This window comes from Procambarus clarkii, chromosome 72 (genome assembly GCF_040958095.1).
Source record: "Procambarus clarkii isolate CNS0578487 chromosome 72, FALCON_Pclarkii_2.0, whole genome shotgun sequence".
Classification (NCBI taxonomy): domain Eukaryota; kingdom Metazoa; phylum Arthropoda; class Malacostraca; order Decapoda; family Cambaridae; genus Procambarus; species Procambarus clarkii.
The window spans coordinates 10,893,208-10,911,923 of NC_091221.1; the positions used below are offsets into that span (position 1 = coordinate 10,893,208).

At 47.2% G+C, this 18,716-nt stretch overlaps 1 protein-coding gene across 2 annotated transcripts in view; it reads right to left on the reverse strand.

Moving 5' to 3' along the window:
• Positions 1 to 2,215: 2,215 nt before the first annotated feature.
• The window catches only part of LOC123773704 (acyl-coenzyme A thioesterase 9, mitochondrial), a 43,722-nt gene continuing 27,221 nt past the window's right edge, over positions 2,216 to 18,716 (reverse strand). Inside the window, exons 11-13 of one of the 2 annotated variants that reach the window (XM_045767566.2) lie at positions 18,086 to 18,236; positions 17,404 to 17,505; positions 2,216 to 4,119 (exon numbers count right to left, since the gene is read on the reverse strand). In XM_045767566.2, coding sequence (XP_045623522.1) covers positions 17,405 to 17,505; positions 18,086 to 18,236 — 252 coding nt within the window. In that variant the 3' untranslated portion in view covers positions 2,216 to 4,119; position 17,404. The remainder of the gene's footprint in view (positions 4,120 to 17,403; positions 17,506 to 18,085; positions 18,237 to 18,716) is intronic. The other variant, XM_045767567.2, reaches the window with a different exon arrangement.

Genomic DNA, 18,716 nt, shown 5'->3' on the forward strand with positions numbered 1-18,716 from the left:
AATCTCCGTGGCCCAGTAGTAAGACATTCGCCAGGCGCTTTGGCCTGGGTTCGTACCAGGGAGGCTTGACCGGGGACCAATGATCTTTGCCCTAATGATCTTTTCCAGTTGTATTTTAAAACCCAACAGAATTTTGTAATTTACGGCTTCCATGGGTTTATAACCCTATGGGTGAAAAAACATCTCCTGTTCTCAGTCCTACATTGTGGCTTGTTGAGCTTGAAGCTATTGCTCCTCATTCTGATTAGATCTTTTGAAGAAATCGTCCGGATCTACATCCTCCAAATTGTTCAGTATTTTAAAGATTTTGATTAGATCTTCTTAATGAGAGAATCCGCGACAAGAGATTTCAATGAGAACTTATTGCATACCTAGAATTCTTTATTAAATAGATTGCATTATGGAAATTTAACAGATGATGGAAGCCTGGGATGAGTGGCCATTGAGAAGGGTTTCAACACCTTGCGTTTGAGATAGTATGGATAGCACATTTAAGTCACCAGTGAGGAGTTGATAGGCACCAATGGGTGTGCCGACTCCTCAATGCCTACTTGACCCTAGACCAGCGAGCTAGACAAACCGATTGATTCAGCTGGGCCACACTTAACTACCCATTTTACCCCTACACAACATTAAAATGGTGTGTTGCCTCACAGGATCCTCAGTGTCCTGGGCACACTCAACGTCCAGATAAAGATAAATGGGATTAGGAGTCTCCATGCTCAGAAAATGAACAGATGGACTAAGATTACATATTTTAGTCAAGCTTCTAAACCAACAACCAGTTTGGTATGGGAAGCCCTATTATGTAAATGTCCCAAGGCACTCACCATCGGAGTCCACTTGGATTGGACAAAACACAAGGCTCACCACCACAAGAAGATAGCTGCTATGACGGGACTGATTATAAGTTAGTTTGAACAAATGATGAGAATAAGGAGCCAGAGATGATTAAACTATCAAAGTATTTTCAACACTCTTGAAGGCTACAAGGATGGTTAACAATTCTACTATATAAGGTAGATGCACAGATATTGATTCTTACTTATTTTGTGTTGCTATTGAGTTGACATACAATGACAGCACTCCATGCGCCCTGCTAATAGCTGAATGGAGATATATGGTCTGTGTGATTTTTTTTAGTGTGTAGATTGTGTATGTGTTCAAGAGCATTGAATTTTGCATCAAGTGTAATTAGTTACATGGATGTAGGGATCATGATATCAAAAGGTGTTGTCTCAAGTTGTGGGAATTATGTGCTTATGTTTTTAACCTTTGTATAACTTGTAGAATCTAAACATTCAAATACTGAACATGTCTGGCTCTCGGAACCCATCCAAAATCAATGCGTTTGATTTGTAAAAACTCTACTGATGTTATTTTTATTACCACACCACACTTCATCCCCTTTCATAAGATTGACCACATAGTTTTTCTTGAAAGAATGTTATGCTTAGGTTTTGTTAACATATTAAGAACTTTTTCAAATTAAACAGCCAAGCATAATTCTGAGGACTTGACTTTTCATTTTCTTGCTCTATCAATACCTTTGCTATGACATATGTACTTCAGATGGAACAGTGACTATAATTCTGTTAGCATGGACACATGTGAAATAATATTTAACTGTGGTGACAGTAGAAGTGAATTGCCAAAAAGCAATTCTCAAGTTAAAATCTAAGTAGTTGGATCACCAAGTTTCAGTGTCTGCAGCTATCAGTGAAAATCAGCAAATTCTTCTTACCTAATGAATTGTGGGGTTCAGTCCCTGAGCCCATTATATGCCTCTGTAACCCTTTTTCACTACTGCCAACAAGATGGTTATGGGGTGCATAATAAATTAACTAATTTCAGAGGAAAATTCAGCTAATCTTGCTAATGTTTGTATAATAGGAACTACACTCAATACTATGGTGGTGAGGTACTGCAATGAGTTGTGCAAATTAACATCGTCCTTGTAAATTTGTGGTGAGGGGTCATGTCCTCATAAATATGTGGTACAAGATCAAGGGTCCTCATAATTTGATGGTGTAAGGCTTGAATTCTCGTAAATTTGTGGCATTATATATTACAATATCTTTATTCATAAAGTACTCAGTCATTGTAATTTTAATACAATGATTTAGAGCAGCAGTTCTAAAATCTGTTTCTAGTAAATATAGACCCCCCCCCTTATTTAACAATAACTCCAAAAACTAAAGGAAAAAATAATAAGTTTATACGTTTTGTTTGTTTATTAAAAGTGGTGCTACATAGGAAATACTGCATTACAACTGCCTCAAAGGACACATTACTAGATACTTTTCATTTGAACAAAAATATACAATGAAAGTAATGAAACCAATCAATGGTAACTGTGCAATTCCCTTTTCTGAGCAATAAATCTCAAAACAGTGTGCCCACTTTGCCATAGCCCATCAAGGTCATCAGGCACTTCCAACGAGTTGTGATGCATAATAATGCATAAAAACCATTCTCATAGTTATATATAGATCCCAAATGCAATAGGATGCAAATCATCATCTCCAGGTTTTTAGGTACACATTCATATCACATACACATGCAACTCACAAAACAAGTTTTCTCCTCCTTGAAGACATCTTTGACCAAAGATGCATTGAACATATCCAAGAAACCTCTGAGCTTTTCAGACATGTGAGAAAAGAAGCCCATTCAGTACACTCAAAATTTAACTATAGTACTGTATAGTATATCCACAAAAATGTGTATGTTTAAGGGACAATATTGTCATAGAATCAATATACTGTACGTAAATAATGCTTCAAACATCAGTATCTCCTCCAGATCAATGTATACCTGATGAAATTAAGAGCACATAACAGATTCCTTCACTGTATAACCAGCCCAAGTCTCTCTTTACTCGGTACCAACTCTGCATGTCAATGTGGTGCAGCACCCTGCAGTGATAAACACCGTTTGTGCACCCAAATGCACACTTAACCCATGCCCCAATGTGTTTTACCAGCTTGCAGCTAAAATGAAACAAAGGCCCCCAGATGTGCATCAACCCTGCGCTCCAATCTATACAGAGCAAAAATTGTGCCATGCATTTAAAAAAAAATTAGGTCAGAAAATAAACCATGTATGTGTGAAACTCTGTTGTGAGATTCAAACTGCTTACAAGTTACTGGGATAAAGCTAATAAAACAAATACAGTAGTATATAAATAAAAATAATGAAAATATAATTTCCAAGTATTGTATTCACTATATTGTATTGGATAAATATAATTCACAATGTTTAGAAAATATAATTATAAACAGTTAAAATCAAAGTAACTGATGCTACTTTTGCTAACCAGTAATTAACAAGGAAAATATAAATATTAAAATTTCCATTTAACATATTTTGATAAATAACTACACACCACAAATTTTTTTGTAAAATCCTTTATGTACTCAACCACTTGGACTGGATGGTAGAGTGACGGTCTCGCTTCGTGCAGGTCGACGTTCAATCCCGACCATCCAAGTGCTTGGACACCATTCCTTACCCCTATCCCATCCCAAATCCTTATCCCGATCCCTTCAAAGTGCTATGTAGTCGTAAAGACTTGGCACTTTCTCCTGATAATTCCCCCCCCTCCTCTATGCAGTTTGTGACATACAAGAAATGGATTTTCAGTCATGACTTATTGTCCATTACATGTATTTTTCTCCAAGACCTGCTCTAAAAATGATAGCATATACAGTGTCTTTAACTATATTGTATTCTACCCAATTTCTCTCTCAAAATTAATATTCCATTTAAAATAAAATAAAATTGGGTTTCTTACCGTATCTAACTACAGTTACCTCAAGTCACGCACATTTGCTCATGTGAATTCCATATATCCATACCATCTCACTCACACACCTCATTAATTACAGACCGTACAAAAATTACATCTTCACACTCATTTACTGCAATATTTTTACAAATAAATATATTATAAATTCTTTAAAAGATATTTCTATATTTTATCCACTCCACTATACTCATATTTTATTACCACTATTCTAATTAGTCTCTAACTTACTACATAACCACCACATTAGTGGCTTTTCGTCCATTTTAGCTTCCCAGTGTTTGACCTTGGAAAACCATAAGTTGCATCCTCTGCAAGACAAAGAGATAAAAAATGAAGTAAGTTACATGTAGAATATTTTACTGCCTTTACCACATTATATTTTAAACATCAACACAAAGATTTGTGTTAACTAAAAGTCAAGAATTTTCAAACACAGTAAATACAATTTCTTGAACTAATTACCAATGACTGAGCTGGTATCCATTATAGAAATAATTCATAGTAAATATAAGGAACGTACACATACAAAAAACCAGCGTTGAATGTAATGAAACGCCATTTTCTGGGTGAGTCCCGGAGGCTCCCCGGAGCTATCCCAGGCTGATATGCTAATGTCAGACTTTGGCATCAGTCATGTGTATGGAGTTCTTAGGCCTACCGGGGACCACGGCCAGAACCGGGCCCCCTCAGAGAGGCAAGGGGAGCAATGGCCTATAGAAGCCCCCGTGTAGTTGGAAGCATTCTATGTCTGCCATCGACCGGAACAGGCACCCAGAAAGGTAAGCGCCCCAAAACAAACCCCTATTCTGGTTAAAATTGCTACCTAATACCGAACTAGTGGATAGAACTCCCCAACCGAAAACAAGCAAATTAGTGTGACGTCACACACTGCCGCGCCGCTGTCTGCGCAGCTCCCCCCTCCCCGGGAGGGGGAAGGGGGAGCCCCAGACCCCCCGCGCCGGCTACCCACACCTCAGTTCTTGAGGCTGGATGTCAAAAACGCGAAAAACCGCCGACCGGAGGGAGGGAGGGATGCCGGGGAGCCTCCGGGACTCACCCAGAAAATGGCGTTTCATTACATTCAACGCTGGTTTTCTGGGGGGAGCCCCGTCGGCTCCCCGGAGCTAACTACCCACAGACAGAAAAAGAGGGACTTACCCGGGAGGCGGTCGTCGCTCACCCCTCAACTCGAAGCCGAGACAACTGGCTGCAACCGCCGACCCAAAGCAACACAGGCCCGACGAGGGCCAGGGACATTCACAAGGTAGCGAGCAGCCAGGACCCTGTTCGACCGCCAAAATCCCCGCGCCCGAATATCAGACCAAGACATATTCCCAAAGACGGCAGCAAGAGCCGCGAACTTACGAACGTCATGGGCACGGGGATAGACCGCAGGCTGGCTAGACCTAATAACCCTGCGGACGACCTGAGAGACCCGAACCCGCGAACAGGGAAGAAGGGAAACCGGATCAACCCACAGCGCGTCCCCGGACACAGAAGCTGTGGCGCGCAAATAACGGCGAAGCGCCGCAACCGGACACAAAACATGATGCACCCCCGGCCTGACCAACCAAGCATCAACCACCCATGGACCCCTCCGGAACGCAGCAGTCTCATTCTTCGCCAGAAAAGAAGGAGACGGCTGCAAACGAACAAAACTATCACCACGACCAAAAGAGCAGAAACCCCTGCGCCGGAGGAGAGCATGAAGCTCCCCTACCCGACCCCCAGAGGCCAAGCCAACAAGAAAAGTGCCTTGGAAAAACAATCCTGGACCGAAGGGGCCACAACGAAACGAGGAGATGAAAGGAAAGCGAGCACTCTGTCCAAAGACCAGGACGGCTCAGGCGACGCATGAGCAGGCCGGAGGTGAAACAATGCACGAGACAGCTTGCGAAACGGCGCAGACGTAACATCGATACCGAAAGCAAGCTGAAGCGGCTCCGCCAGCGCCGCACGATACGAAGCGACAGTGTTAGGCATAAGATGACGGTCCTGAAACAACCACGAGAGGAAGGACAAGACCACCCGAACAGACAAGGAGCTAACACGACGAAGACGCAAAAAGAAACGGAAGGACCGCCAGGAAACTTCATACTGCCGCCGAGAAGAAGCCCTCAGGTGGGACACCAACAAGGAGGCCACCTGATCACCATAGAGATGATGATAGACTCGAGTCAAAAAAACCATACGCGAAGACTCGAGGAGAAGATCGAACCAGCTACGTGACGTACCGGCCCGATCTGCGGAAAGAGGCGGAGCCGCGGGAAAACCCTCGGGTTCGGACACCGAGCAACCAGCGCCTGAAACCAAGGCTGGGCCGGCCACCAAGGGGCCAGAAGGACAACTCTCCCCTGGTAAGTCTCTAAGCGAGTCAGGACCTGGAGCAACAGCCGAACTGGGGGAAAGAGGTACAGGAACCCCCACCTCGACCAGTCGAGCCGAAAGGCATCGACCCCGACGGCCTCGCAATCGGGGAAGGGCGCCGCATAAACGGGAAGACGCCGCGACCACGCCGACGCGAAGAGGTCCACCTCGGGGCGCCCGAACGTCTGGCAAAGCCAACGGAAGGACTCGTCGTCGACCGTCCACTCCGTGGAGAGGGGAACGAAGCGAGACAGGGCGTCGGCCAAGACGTTGGACACGCCCCGTACGTGAACCGCCAGGAGAGCCAAACCCCGAGAACTCAGCAGACGAGTCACCCGAAGCGACCAACCCCAAAGAGACAAGGACCGCATCGAACCCCCGCGGTTCAGGCAATGAACCACCGGAGAGCAGTCCGAATGGAGCCGAATCGTCGATCCGCGGGCCACCCGAATCCTCCCCAGAGCAAACCACACTGCCGCGAACTCCCGCACCGTACTGTGAGCTCGACGGAAGGACGGATCCCAACGCCCCTGGCCGGCCTGGTGAGCACTGGTCACAAAACCCCAGCCGAGAGACGACGCATCCGTGTACACATCGAGCGAGGGCTCGGGTAGGCGCCAAGGCACTGAACCCCGAAAAACCCGAAGAGGAAGCCGGGGACGCAGCAACCGACGCAAGTCCCCCGGGGGTCGAACTCTGCGATCGCGAGAGAGGCGGAAGGGGGAACCCCGAAGGAACCAGAACAGCCGTCGAAGCCAAACCCGACCCGGCGGGTAGACCACCATCGCGAAGTTCAGGCTCCCGCACAGCCCCTCGAGCAACCGCCGGGTGACCCGAGGGCCCTCCAGAAACAGACGAAGGCGGGACCGCAGCCGCAGGAGAGACTCCGGAGGGAGAGACAAGGAGGCGGTCCGAGAGTCCCACACGAGACCCAGCCAAGTCCGAACCTGAGAGGGAACCAGATGGGACTTCCTCCAGTTCACCAAGAACCCGAACCCGGCGAGCTGGGAAAGAACCAAATCCCTGGCTAGCAAGCAAGCTGACTGGCTGGGAGCCCAAACCAGCCAGTCGTCGAGGTAGGCCAACACCCGAACACCTAGGAGACGCAAACGAGCCACCACAACCCGTGTAAGGCGTGTGAACACGCGAGGTGCCAGGTTCAAACCGAACGGGAGACAACGAAAGCGGTAACTCAGACGCCCCACTACAAAACCGAGCCAGTCCCTGAACCGCGGATGAATCGGGACATGCCAATAAGCGTCCCGGAGGTCCAGGGACACCATCCAAGCACCCGGCTCCAAGAGGAGCCGAACCTGAGACAGCGTAGTCATCCGAAAGGAGGGGCAATGAACCCAGGGGTTCAGACGGGACAAGTCCAGAATGAACCGCAGGTCCGCGCAGTCCCGTTTCGGAACCGGAAACAGACGGGAAACCCATCTGAGGGACGACGTCGTTTCGACGACGCCCAAGCGTACCCACTCCAAGACGACTCGACAGAGCGCAGGGAAAGAAGCCTGCCCCGCCAGCCCCGACCCCCCAAAGGGGGGAGGGGCCACCCAACGCCACCGCAGGCCGCGAGACACGACCCGAAAGGCCCACGAATCGTGGGACCAGGCGCGGGCGAACAGCGCAAGCCGCCCCCCCATCGCCCCGTCAAAGGGGCAAACCGCGAAAGGGCCGGCGACCCTTACGAGACCCAGAACCCCGCACAGCGCGAACACCGCGCCGACCAGACGAGGGAGGGTCCGCAGGAGGAGCCAACCCCAAACCTGACACCAGAGGCCTACCACGACGAGAGGAACCCCGAGCCCTGGCACGACCTTTCCGGGAAGACCCACCCCGGGACCCCCGGAAAACCAACAAGTCCGACATCGGACGACAAGCCGCCGACGCAGCCTGAATAAACTGCGCCACGGCCGACTCCCCAAACAGGAGAGGACAAAAAGGTGAAGAACGCCTAAGAGCCAGAGCCCAAGCAGATTCCACGGAGGAACCCAGCACCGCCTGCCGACACGCGAGACGGGAAGCATAGAACAGGGAAACCGCATCCCGCAAAATCGGCGTGAACAGCTTCAACAAGGCAGCCGACGAACGCGCAGCCGAGGACAAGGTGCCGGACCCCGGGACGGACCCAAGCGTCCCCACATCCTCCACGAGCCAATCCGAAGACAGCTCCAGGAGGGAAAAGAACCGCAAGGCCGAACACAAAAGGCCCCGAGCGCGCAAGTCCTCCGCCACGAGCGCCGCCGAAAGGGAGGGAACCTGCACATGGAGCTGAATAACGCCCACATCGCGGGGAAGGGCAGGGGCAAACAAGCACTCATTCAGGTACTCAAGTTCACCCCCCAGGAAAACCTGAAGCACCGTGGAAGCTTCCCGCCACTCCAGCGCGCGGGAACGACAGAAGGAATGCCAGGAATCCAGACCAAACAAGGGGCAGTCCGCTAGCCAGGATGACTCCGGAACCTCGTAACGGAGCCAGAAAGGGAACGAAGTCCCAAACCTGAACGTGGACGGATCCATTTCCGAGGCATAATCCGGGTCACGCAGGAGGTAAGCTGCAAAGGCCGCGCGCACCACACCAGGTTGGATGCGATAAGCCGAAAACCTCCTGAAGGACGGAACCGACGTACCCGGGGGAACACGGAACCGTACCCGGGGAGGGGCCGACACCAAATCCAACTCGTACGCAGAGGGGGGGAAAGAAAACCCCACTCCTTGTAACAATAAGCCCCGCTCAGTGGGAAGAAAAACCCAGGCGGGGTCCAGCGGGGCCCAAGGCCCCCAAGTCAGCCCCTCCCCAGCCTCGAGGTCCGTCACCACAGGACCCGAGGCCGAGTCCTCTCCCCAAGCCCCGACCCCACAAGACAAGGACGGAGCAGCCGGAAAAGCTGGAGGAAGGGGGGCCCACTGGTCAGACCCTGAAGCTTCGGCCGGGAGACAAGACTCGAATGCCTCTGCCGCCCCCCCGGAAGGGGCAACCCCCGAAGCTGCCCGAGTCTCGAGATCAAGTAACCCCTGCTCCGACCCCGAAACCCTCAGACGCTTCGGGGCCGGAAGCAGGGGCGGGGGACCAGAACGAACAGAAGGGGAAGGACGAGGAGGTGCGGACTGAACCAGGATCGAAGCGACCCCCACCCCCAAGTCCGGGTCTCGAAAAGCAAAGCGGGGCAGCCCCGGGGCATCCGGGGAAGCAACCAACCGAGCGCGTTGCAACAGACGAAACCTAGACTGCAACGCACGTGCCGCCTGTACCCGAATAGAATCATCAGAGGATTGGGTAAATTGAGTCACAAGCAAGCAGCAACACTCACAGGACTCAGGGTCGAAAGTATCACCGACCCAACAGGCAGCGTGGCAGAGGCAAAAACAATGAGGGTCACCCTGAGACAAGGGGACCGAGCAACCCTCAAACTCGCACACAGCGAGTGGGGACTCCGGGGTCACATCCATCGGACCCACGCGCCCCCTAGGGGATTCCCAGGGTCCTGAGCGTTTACTTTAAGAGGACTCGCGCTCAGGTAGTCCCAGGCAGGGTGCTGCAAACCGGCGCCCAAAACTACCAAGCAAACTTCTAAAGCTGAACCCCAGGGACGTGTACACTCACGGGGACCTAGCAGGGGGCGCCACCGAGGAGAACAGTGGAAGGGCAAAAACAAACTGAATAAAATGACAGAACCCCCCACCAGGCAAAAAACAAAAAGAAAAACAAAACCCCGCAAGAGGACAGCGAACCCCAAGGAACAGAGCCGGCCGCGATGTCGGGAATTACAAGCTGAGCAGCACCCTGCGCCCCTACCAGTGCAAACTGCCTCTTACCTGCCGGTAACAAGGGAGAACAGAACACCCAAGAGCCCAACAGGCGGCCGAAAAACCGAAAGGTAAAACGGACCAGCAGAGGCAGACCCCGAGGAGCCTGTGGAAGGTGGCCCCAAGCCCCAAGGGCAGTACTTACAGGGCACCTAGGGAAGGCAGCCCTAGGCGCATGCAGCCCGAGTACTGAAGATAACTCCTGGCTCTCGCACCCACAAAACTAACACCACACTCAAAGCACAGTGCAGTAGCGACACCGGAGCCAGAGCACACGACCACCGCCAATAGCATCAGCCTCAAGAACTGAGGTGTGGGTAGCCGGCGCGGGGGGTCTGGGGCTCCCCCTTCCCCCTCCCGGGGAGGGGGGAGCTGCGCAGACAGCGGCGCGGCAGTGTGTGACGTCACACTAATTTGCTTGTTTTCGGTTGGGGAGTTCTATCCACTAGTTCGGTATTAGGTAGCAATTTTAACCAGAATAGGGGTTTGTTTTGGGGCGCTTACCTTTCTGGGTGCCTGTTCCGGTCGATGGCAGACATAGAATGCTTCCAACTACACGGGGGCTTCTATAGGCCATTGCTCCCCTTGCCTCTCTGAGGGGGCCCGGTTCTGGCCGTGGTCCCCGGTAGGCCTAAGAACTCCATACACATGACTGATGCCAAAGTCTGACATTAGCATATCAGCCTGGGATAGCTCCGGGGAGCCGACGGGGCTCCCCCCAGAAAGATTATATAGCAATAAGTCAACTTTAAATTGCAAATTAAACATCTAATCTGCATAATATTTATATTTTATGGTGGTAGAGACTGTACAACTTGCATGTTTATATTGAAATAGCATGCAGAGAAAGACTTAAGGTGTGCAACACCTTATGTAGTTTATCTCAACTTTGAAAAAATGCCAATGAAAAGGTTAATAGAGAAGGACTTCGGAGAGTAATGGACATGTATGGAGTTGACCAGGTTCTGTTCAATGTCATAAGAAGTTTCTATGTAGATGTCAGTGTATGAATAAATTAATGATGTAATGAGTGACTGGTTAGATATTAATGTAGATGTATGGTAAGCTTATGTGATGGCCCTCTGGTTATTCAATATATACATGGATCCATGTAAATGTTCAATATATATACATGAATCATGAGGGAGGCCAAAGTAAGAATTTAGGATAGAGGATGTAAACTTATTGTTTAGGTTAGATATGAGTAATTAGAGTACATCAAAGTTGATGTATGCCAATGATAGTTCTTTTGAGACAGTGTAATAGATTTCTGAAGACTAGCTTAAAATTTTACTGCTTTATAAGTAAATATGGATAAAAGTAAAGTTCAGGTATGGATAGAAAAGGAAATAGTGCAAATTAAACATGAATCATGAAGTGCTGCAAGTGGTCAATCAGTTAAAATACTGCAGGTAGCATGATCAATTAAAAGAGGAATTTGTGCATTCAAAATTGACAGTAGTGTGAACCACGGAAAGAAAATGGCTGGTGCAATAAAAGTCCTGGTCAAATAAAGCAAGAGCGTAACAGATGCTGCTAGGGAAATGCATAAAATGGTGGTGATGTCAACCCATATGGTTGTCAACCCATATGGATCAACCTCCTGGTTGATCAGTCCAGCAACCAGGAGGCCTGGTCGACGACCGGGCCGCGGGGACACTAAGCCCCGGAAGCACCTCAAGGTATGTACAGTTCTTAGACAACAATTTGGTATGAACTTGAAAAATCAAGAGTCAGAGTGAACGATATGGAAGAAAATGCAAGATTGAACCTGTGAAGAGCAGAGGTGCCATAGGCACAATCAGAGAGCACTGTATAAACATCAGGGGTCCGCGGTTGTTCAACGTCCTCCCAGCGAGCATAAGAAATATTGCCGGAACAACCGTGGACATCTTCAAGAGAAAACTGGACGGTTTTCTAAGAGAAGTTCCGGATCAGCCGGGCTGTGGTGGGTACGTGGCCCTGCGGGCCGCTCCAAGCAACAGCCTGGTGGACCAAACTCTCACAAGTCGAGCCTGGCCTCGGGCCGGGCTTGGGGAGTAGAAGAACTCCCAGAACCCCATCAACCAGGTATCAACCAGGTATCAACCAGAGCAGTAGAAATAGAAATAAATAACTTGATAAATATGTTTGTGTTAAAATAGTTACAGTACGGAATGAAAATGTTATGAACAAATGTAGGGGGTGTAAAAATCAATAAACTACAAGATTGAAGTGAGTGCAACAACTAGGTTTGGGCATGATGAATAAATGAATAATGATAGACTGGTGAAGTATATTAGAGTGATTATGAGAGTAGAGGGAGAGGAAGGCTGGAAAGGTAAGCTGACATGGTGAGTGTGTAACACTGTAAAAGTGTTTGGGTTAGTTTATTTAAAATATATATAGAGTACACGAGTCACAGACAAGGATCTGAGAGGCGCCAGTTGTCTGCCTGAGATCTCACACCTCTAACCGTTAATGACCCCAAGTGACCTGAGGTCAGATCATGATAATTTCACCTTGCTTCCGCTAAGCGTATAATTGGAGCCGGGTAGCCTTCAAACATGCCGACGTTTAAGGAGTGGCTTGGTAGTGCCGGAGGCTATCTATTTGTGGGCGGAGTTAGCTACTAGGTTCCCCAATAAATACTCGGAGAACTATCGAGCATGGAGGATTAACAGACAGAACGGCAGTCAGGAGAGCAGAGCAGACGGGAGGCTGTCGGCCGGCAGGGCGGGAGTCTCCGTCAACTACAAACCCCCCCCCCCCCTCTCTCTATTCAACTTAGACTCAGTCCTCGGTGAGTGAACATTAAGGTGACTTGGTCGTGTTTTACAAGTGTTGTGTGATGATCAGGGGCAGTCAAGTTGTAGGGTTCTCAGATTCTTGGAGGATGACTCACTTTAAATATTAAACTGGAACATTTTAATTGAATTGCTAAATTATGATACTTCATGGGAAATATAATTATGAATTTATTATTTAAATTGTGTTTAACTTTGTTCCCTAGAGATTTTGAGTTGAGGTGAGAAAGCCTCTGTGGTTACTGGTTTCCTGATATTAACGAGTACATGTTTGGAGTTGATACATGGTACAGAGGGAACATACTAATAATGAACTCATGATAACATCTTTTGAGAATTTTGTGATACAGGCAAGTTCCATTCCTTGTCTTGTATGTAATGATCATGAATGGATGGTGGCAGCATTTCTTCTACTATCTACTCTTCTACTTCTATCTACTACTACCTATCTATTCCTCTCCCTCCACCCCTCTCTAAACTCTCACTTTCAGCTAATGAACCTCCTCGCTCCTCCCACCTCTCTGCCTCTCACCCCAAACCCTCACTAATTACTTCACTATTCATTTCTTTCCTCTCGTTTTCCTCTTATACGTTTGTGGCAATGATTCTGTATTCTAGAGTTCTCTCTAGAGTTTCGGGTAACTGATCCAGTTACGGCGCCTTGTAGTCTTAGCACCTAGGTAGTCAAATACCTAGGTTACAAGGTGTTGAACGAGAGAAGCTGCCTTAGGAACTCTGGAGGTGCTCTAGAATAGTTAGCTAACTGGGGACGGGATAACGGACTAGAGAGAGCTGTTTCCCCCGGCCTCGTTAGTTAACTGGGGGGTGGAATAATGGACAAGATAGAGCAATTTCCCCCACCCCCCGTTACAATGTTGGCAGCGGTGTTGAACAATGTTGTAGGTAGTTGGTGTTCTTTCAACATTGTTCAGTCCCACGTGTCTTTTTGCCGCTCAGGCGCTATCAGGGAGATCTTGACAGGTGTTTATTATTCGCGATTTAGCGAGCTTTGTTCAGGTTAGGAGATTGTGATTCTCTGGTGTTGTGTTTAGTGATTTTGTGAGTTTTGTGGTGTTCAGGGAATGTTTACCAGAACTTGCGTGTGTAGTGATTTATGTTAGTAATAAGATTTGGTGATTTGGGAACTTAGCGGTGTTGGTAGTGCAGGTCAGCTGAGTGTGACAGGTGACCTCGCATGTCCCACGGGGACACCCAGCCACTGCTGGTCTCCAGGTCAGTGGGGAGTGGCAGGTGTAGATTTTAAGTAGTTTTTAGTGGTTCTGCTCAGATTATTGCGATCGACTGTTTTACTCCATTTGAACGCAATAACCCGAGGTGTACTGGTCTTGTACAGCATGCTAGGGGGAGGCTTAGTATGTCAGTAGACTTCACGTTGGGGACGCTCGACGTTAGATAGTCTGGTCACAGGGGTGGCAACAGTTTGGAGTTGTTGACCGGCGGAGATGCTAGGGAAACACTCTGGGTCACGTAGGTGGCTGTAGGTTAAGGGTGGGAGTAATGGTTAATTATGTACTTAAGATTAGGAACGGTACAGTTAAGTTTAGGCTAGTGTTTTGTCTATTAGTGTTGATTTTTTTGTGACAAGTTAAAGGTAGTGATGACCTTATTCTCTCTTCTCTAACTTTCCTCTGTTACTGTCTTATGTTCCACCAAGTCAATATCATTCAGTGTTAATTGGATTATTTTAAAAATTTAAGTGTAGTTGTTGCCAGGAGGAGAGCGGTATGACTGGACTGTGTAACCCTATACAAACTACAGGGTCACATAACATATCTTGGGAGCACGATATTGTCGCCTTTCTGTTCACCCACAGGTGGGAGCCAGAAGAGAGGAGAGACGCACATACAAAAGAGGGAGACGGCTGCTGTGTACCACACTCACGGGCGTTAATCACCACCACCACGACCAGCCCACTACCTGGAGGTCACGGCTCCACCACCATCACCACCCCAGGGGACCCCAAGATGCAGCCCTCTCGGTCAGTCAACATTGGTCTACCCAGTGGACCCCAGGTCGTTCTGCAGACGACCCCAGACGACCCAGTAATGATGGAAGAGGAGCAACAACGACTCCAGTCTGTCCCACCAACATCGGTCTACCCAGGATGGACCCCAGGACGGACAGACCCCCAATGGACCCCAGGTCGCTTGTCTAAGACCCATGGGAGGAGGAAGAGAGAAGAAAGAAGAGAGAAGAAAGAAGAAAGAAGAAAGAAGAAAGAAGAGAGAAGAAATAGAGAGAAGAAAGAAGAGAAGATAAGACAAGCTGAGTGAGACATGATACCTAGTGTCCCTTGCTGGTGTCAGCATCATTGCATGGAGCGTAATTGCAAGACAGGATCGTTTGCCTTGACTGGCCGCCCCTCCTGCAAGCAGGTAGCTCTGTTGAGTGATTCTTCCTGTGTCATGCAGACTTGATGTGGCTGTCAGAAGTAGCTCTCTGAAGGAGGCGTGCTGGAGCAACAGGGAGGAAGAAGAGTAGGATGGGATTTCTACTGTTGGCAACTATATGAAGGTCTCGAAACTTGTAGTCCCTATAGCTGTGAAGAACCCCAATATACGTCTCTCATGGTGACTGACGTAGGGCCAATTACAGATCAGCTGGGACAACCGAATTCCACGGTCCTGTGCGCAGTTCAAGTAGTAACGGCTTTCGGGTTGACCAAGTGTTGTTGTGCGTTAACGACGGAGAAGCGACGGAGGCAGTTGTGTTGCAGAAATGTGGTACAGGATTATCTACAAGACCAAGCAGTGACGTCGCCCAGCCAGAGACAATGGACGTCTGTCTACATATTTCATTTTTTAGAGTAGGATGATGTATATTTGTTTAGCTAGGATGTATTTTTTTTTCGTTAATAAAGTTGTTGCACACAGCTAGCTTGCTTTAGCAGTGTTGCAAAAACTTTATTTCGGGGAGAAGGGGAGATGTAACACTGTAAAAGTGTTTGGGTTAGTTTATTTAAAATATATATAGAGTACACGAGTCACAGACAAGGATCTGAGAGGCGCCAGTTGTCTGCCTGAGATCTCACACCTCTAACCGTTAATGACCCCAAGTGACCTGAGGTCAGATCATGATAATTTCACCTTGCTTCCGCTAAGCGTATAATTGGAGCCGGGTAGCCTTCAAACATGCCGACGTTTAAGGAGTGGCTTGGTAGTGCCGGAGGCTATCTATTTGTGGGCGGAGTTAGCTACTAGGTTCCCCAATAAATACTCGGAGAACTATCGAGCATGGAGGATTAACAGACAGAACGGCAGTCAGGAGAGCAGAGCAGACGGGAGGCTGTCGGCCGGCAGGGCGGGAGTCTCTGTCAACTACAAACCCCCCCCCCCCCCCTCTCTCTATTCAACTTAGACTCAGTCCTCGGTGAGTGAACATTAAGGTGACTTGGTCGTGTTTTACAAGTGTTGTGTGATGATCAGGGGCAGTCAAGTTGTAGGGTTCTCAGATTCTTGGAGGATGACTCACTTTAAATATTAAACTGGAACATTTTAATTGAATTGCTAAATTATGATACTTCATGGGAAATATAATTATGAATTTATTATTTAAATTGTGTTTAACTTTGTTCCCTAGAGATTTTGAGTTGAGGTGAGAAAGCCTCTGTGGTTACTGGTTTCCTGATATTAACGAGTACATGTTTGGAGTTGATACATGGTACAGAGGGAACATACTAATAATGAACTCATGATAACATCTTTTGAGAATTTTGTGATACAGGCAAGTTCCATTCCTTGTCTTGTATGTAATGATCATGAATGGATGGTGGCAGCATTTCTTCTACTATCTACTCTTCTACTTCTATCTACTACTACCTATCTATTCCTCTCCCTCCACCCCTCTCTAAACTCTCACTTTCAGCTAATGAACCTCCTCGCTCCTCCCACCTCTCTGCCTCTCACCCCAAACCCTCACTAATTACTTCACTATTCATTTCTTTCCTCTCGTTTTCCTCTTATACGTTTGTGGCAATGATTCTGTATTCTAGAGTTCTCTCTAGAGTTTCGGGTAACTGATCCAGTTACGGCGCCTTGTAGTCTTAGCACCTAGGTAGTCAAATACCTAGGTTACAAGGTGTTGAACGAGAGAAGCTGCCTTAGGAACTCTGGAGGTGCTCTAGAATAGTTAGCTAACTGGGGACGGGATAACGGACTAGAGAGAGCTGTTTCCCCCGGCCTCGTTAGTTAACTGGGGGGTGGAATAATGGACAAGATAGAGCTATTTCCCCCACCCCCCGTTACAAGTGAGTGTATGAGGAAGGGAGGAGTGTGAACAATGAAGAGAATAAGGCAGGGTGCAAGTCTGAGGAGATCAGGTTAATAGGGAGGGCATGACTGTGTTTTTATGTACTGCACTATGAATGACAATTCATGAAGAGTGCTGAAGACCTGGTCTTTTGAATCAGTGGCACATTATTGTGAATGACTGCTGGAGTTTGGTGGTGCTATATGGTGTGACCGATATAATTACTGAATGTGTGATAACTTTGTACTGTACTTTTAATACCTAAAACCTTCTTTCAATATATTATTCATCATTTTTCTCTGGGTTGATGACTTTGCATCACAAGATGATGACTTACATCCCAAGAACATATGACATTACCCTAAATTGTAGCATCTGAGACCACTTCCCCTTGACCATAAAATTTGCGGAGTCCTCGCACCAACTGGTAGTGGCGTCGACCATCCAGGTACAACATGGCTTCTGTATTGGTAAAAATAATTTCAAGTCAACATAAATCTTAAACACACACGTAATAATCAACACAACAGAATACTGTACCAACAAACAACATTAGTGCACACAAAGAAACAGTAGTGTTAACTTGGTATGATGTGGTAGCTGGGATCCAAGCACATAATGAGTTATTCTTTAAAATGACAAGGACAAATTACCAGATGGCTTAACAAAATTACTATCTGCATGGCACCATGATAGCTCCTCTCAGCTTGTCACTAGCGCATGCAAGACTATCGAATGTGCCAGGCTTCTGTTGACTATTTTAACCCTCTGGGAAAAGGTACATTTGCAAATTATCCCGGGCAAGATGGTTTTGCAAGGGATCTTGTCCTGAATGGGTTGAGCCTAAATGGGTGTCTAATAAGACCTGCCTCTCTGGTCTTGTCCAGTGCATAAGCAGAGAAAAGCTCATGAAAGGAGAGAAAAAGGTAACCAAACAATAAATCATAGGCATGACAGAACAGTAAAAACACCACATACATCTAAAATTCCATTTATAATGATGACATCAACAGCGACTTACAAAAGGAAATGTAGAACTTACCAGGATATGTCCGAGGCAATGTAGACGGGACTTGTTGGTCAACTGCATAGGTGAAGTGAAAGATGTTTGTAAGACTGGTAGATCTTGTAACTGGATCCATTACACTTGCTTTTGTACTGATCTGAACATGTGAGCCTTCTGTATACACAACCTAAACCAAAGAACATATTGATATATATATTATGTTTTGTATTTATAATAAATATACAGATTCTACAAAATGTAGATATTTATTTAAAACACTGTTCTCTAACAAAACTCTACCTTCCTGATATTGAAGATATTATTATAAAGTTTTAAAGGATGATGCTTTCAGCTTACATTTAGTGTCTATTCACATTCACTCTTTCACTAAATCAAATATATAACTAGTTCTTCCCTTAATCAAGATTATACCTTGCGTTACCTTGAGTTGGTTTCGAGAATCAGCATCCCCGTGCCTCGGTCTCTGACTAGGCCTCCTAAGGTCTGCTCTAGATCACTGTATTTATCCGAGACCAGTTTTAAATTTTGTTGTATTTTCACAACCCAGCACGAGGTCAGACTTCTTTGTTAACTGTCTCATGAGCCAGGATATGAGCAAACATATACACACCTTGCAAGACCCTGCTAATTATTTCCTTACTTTGAG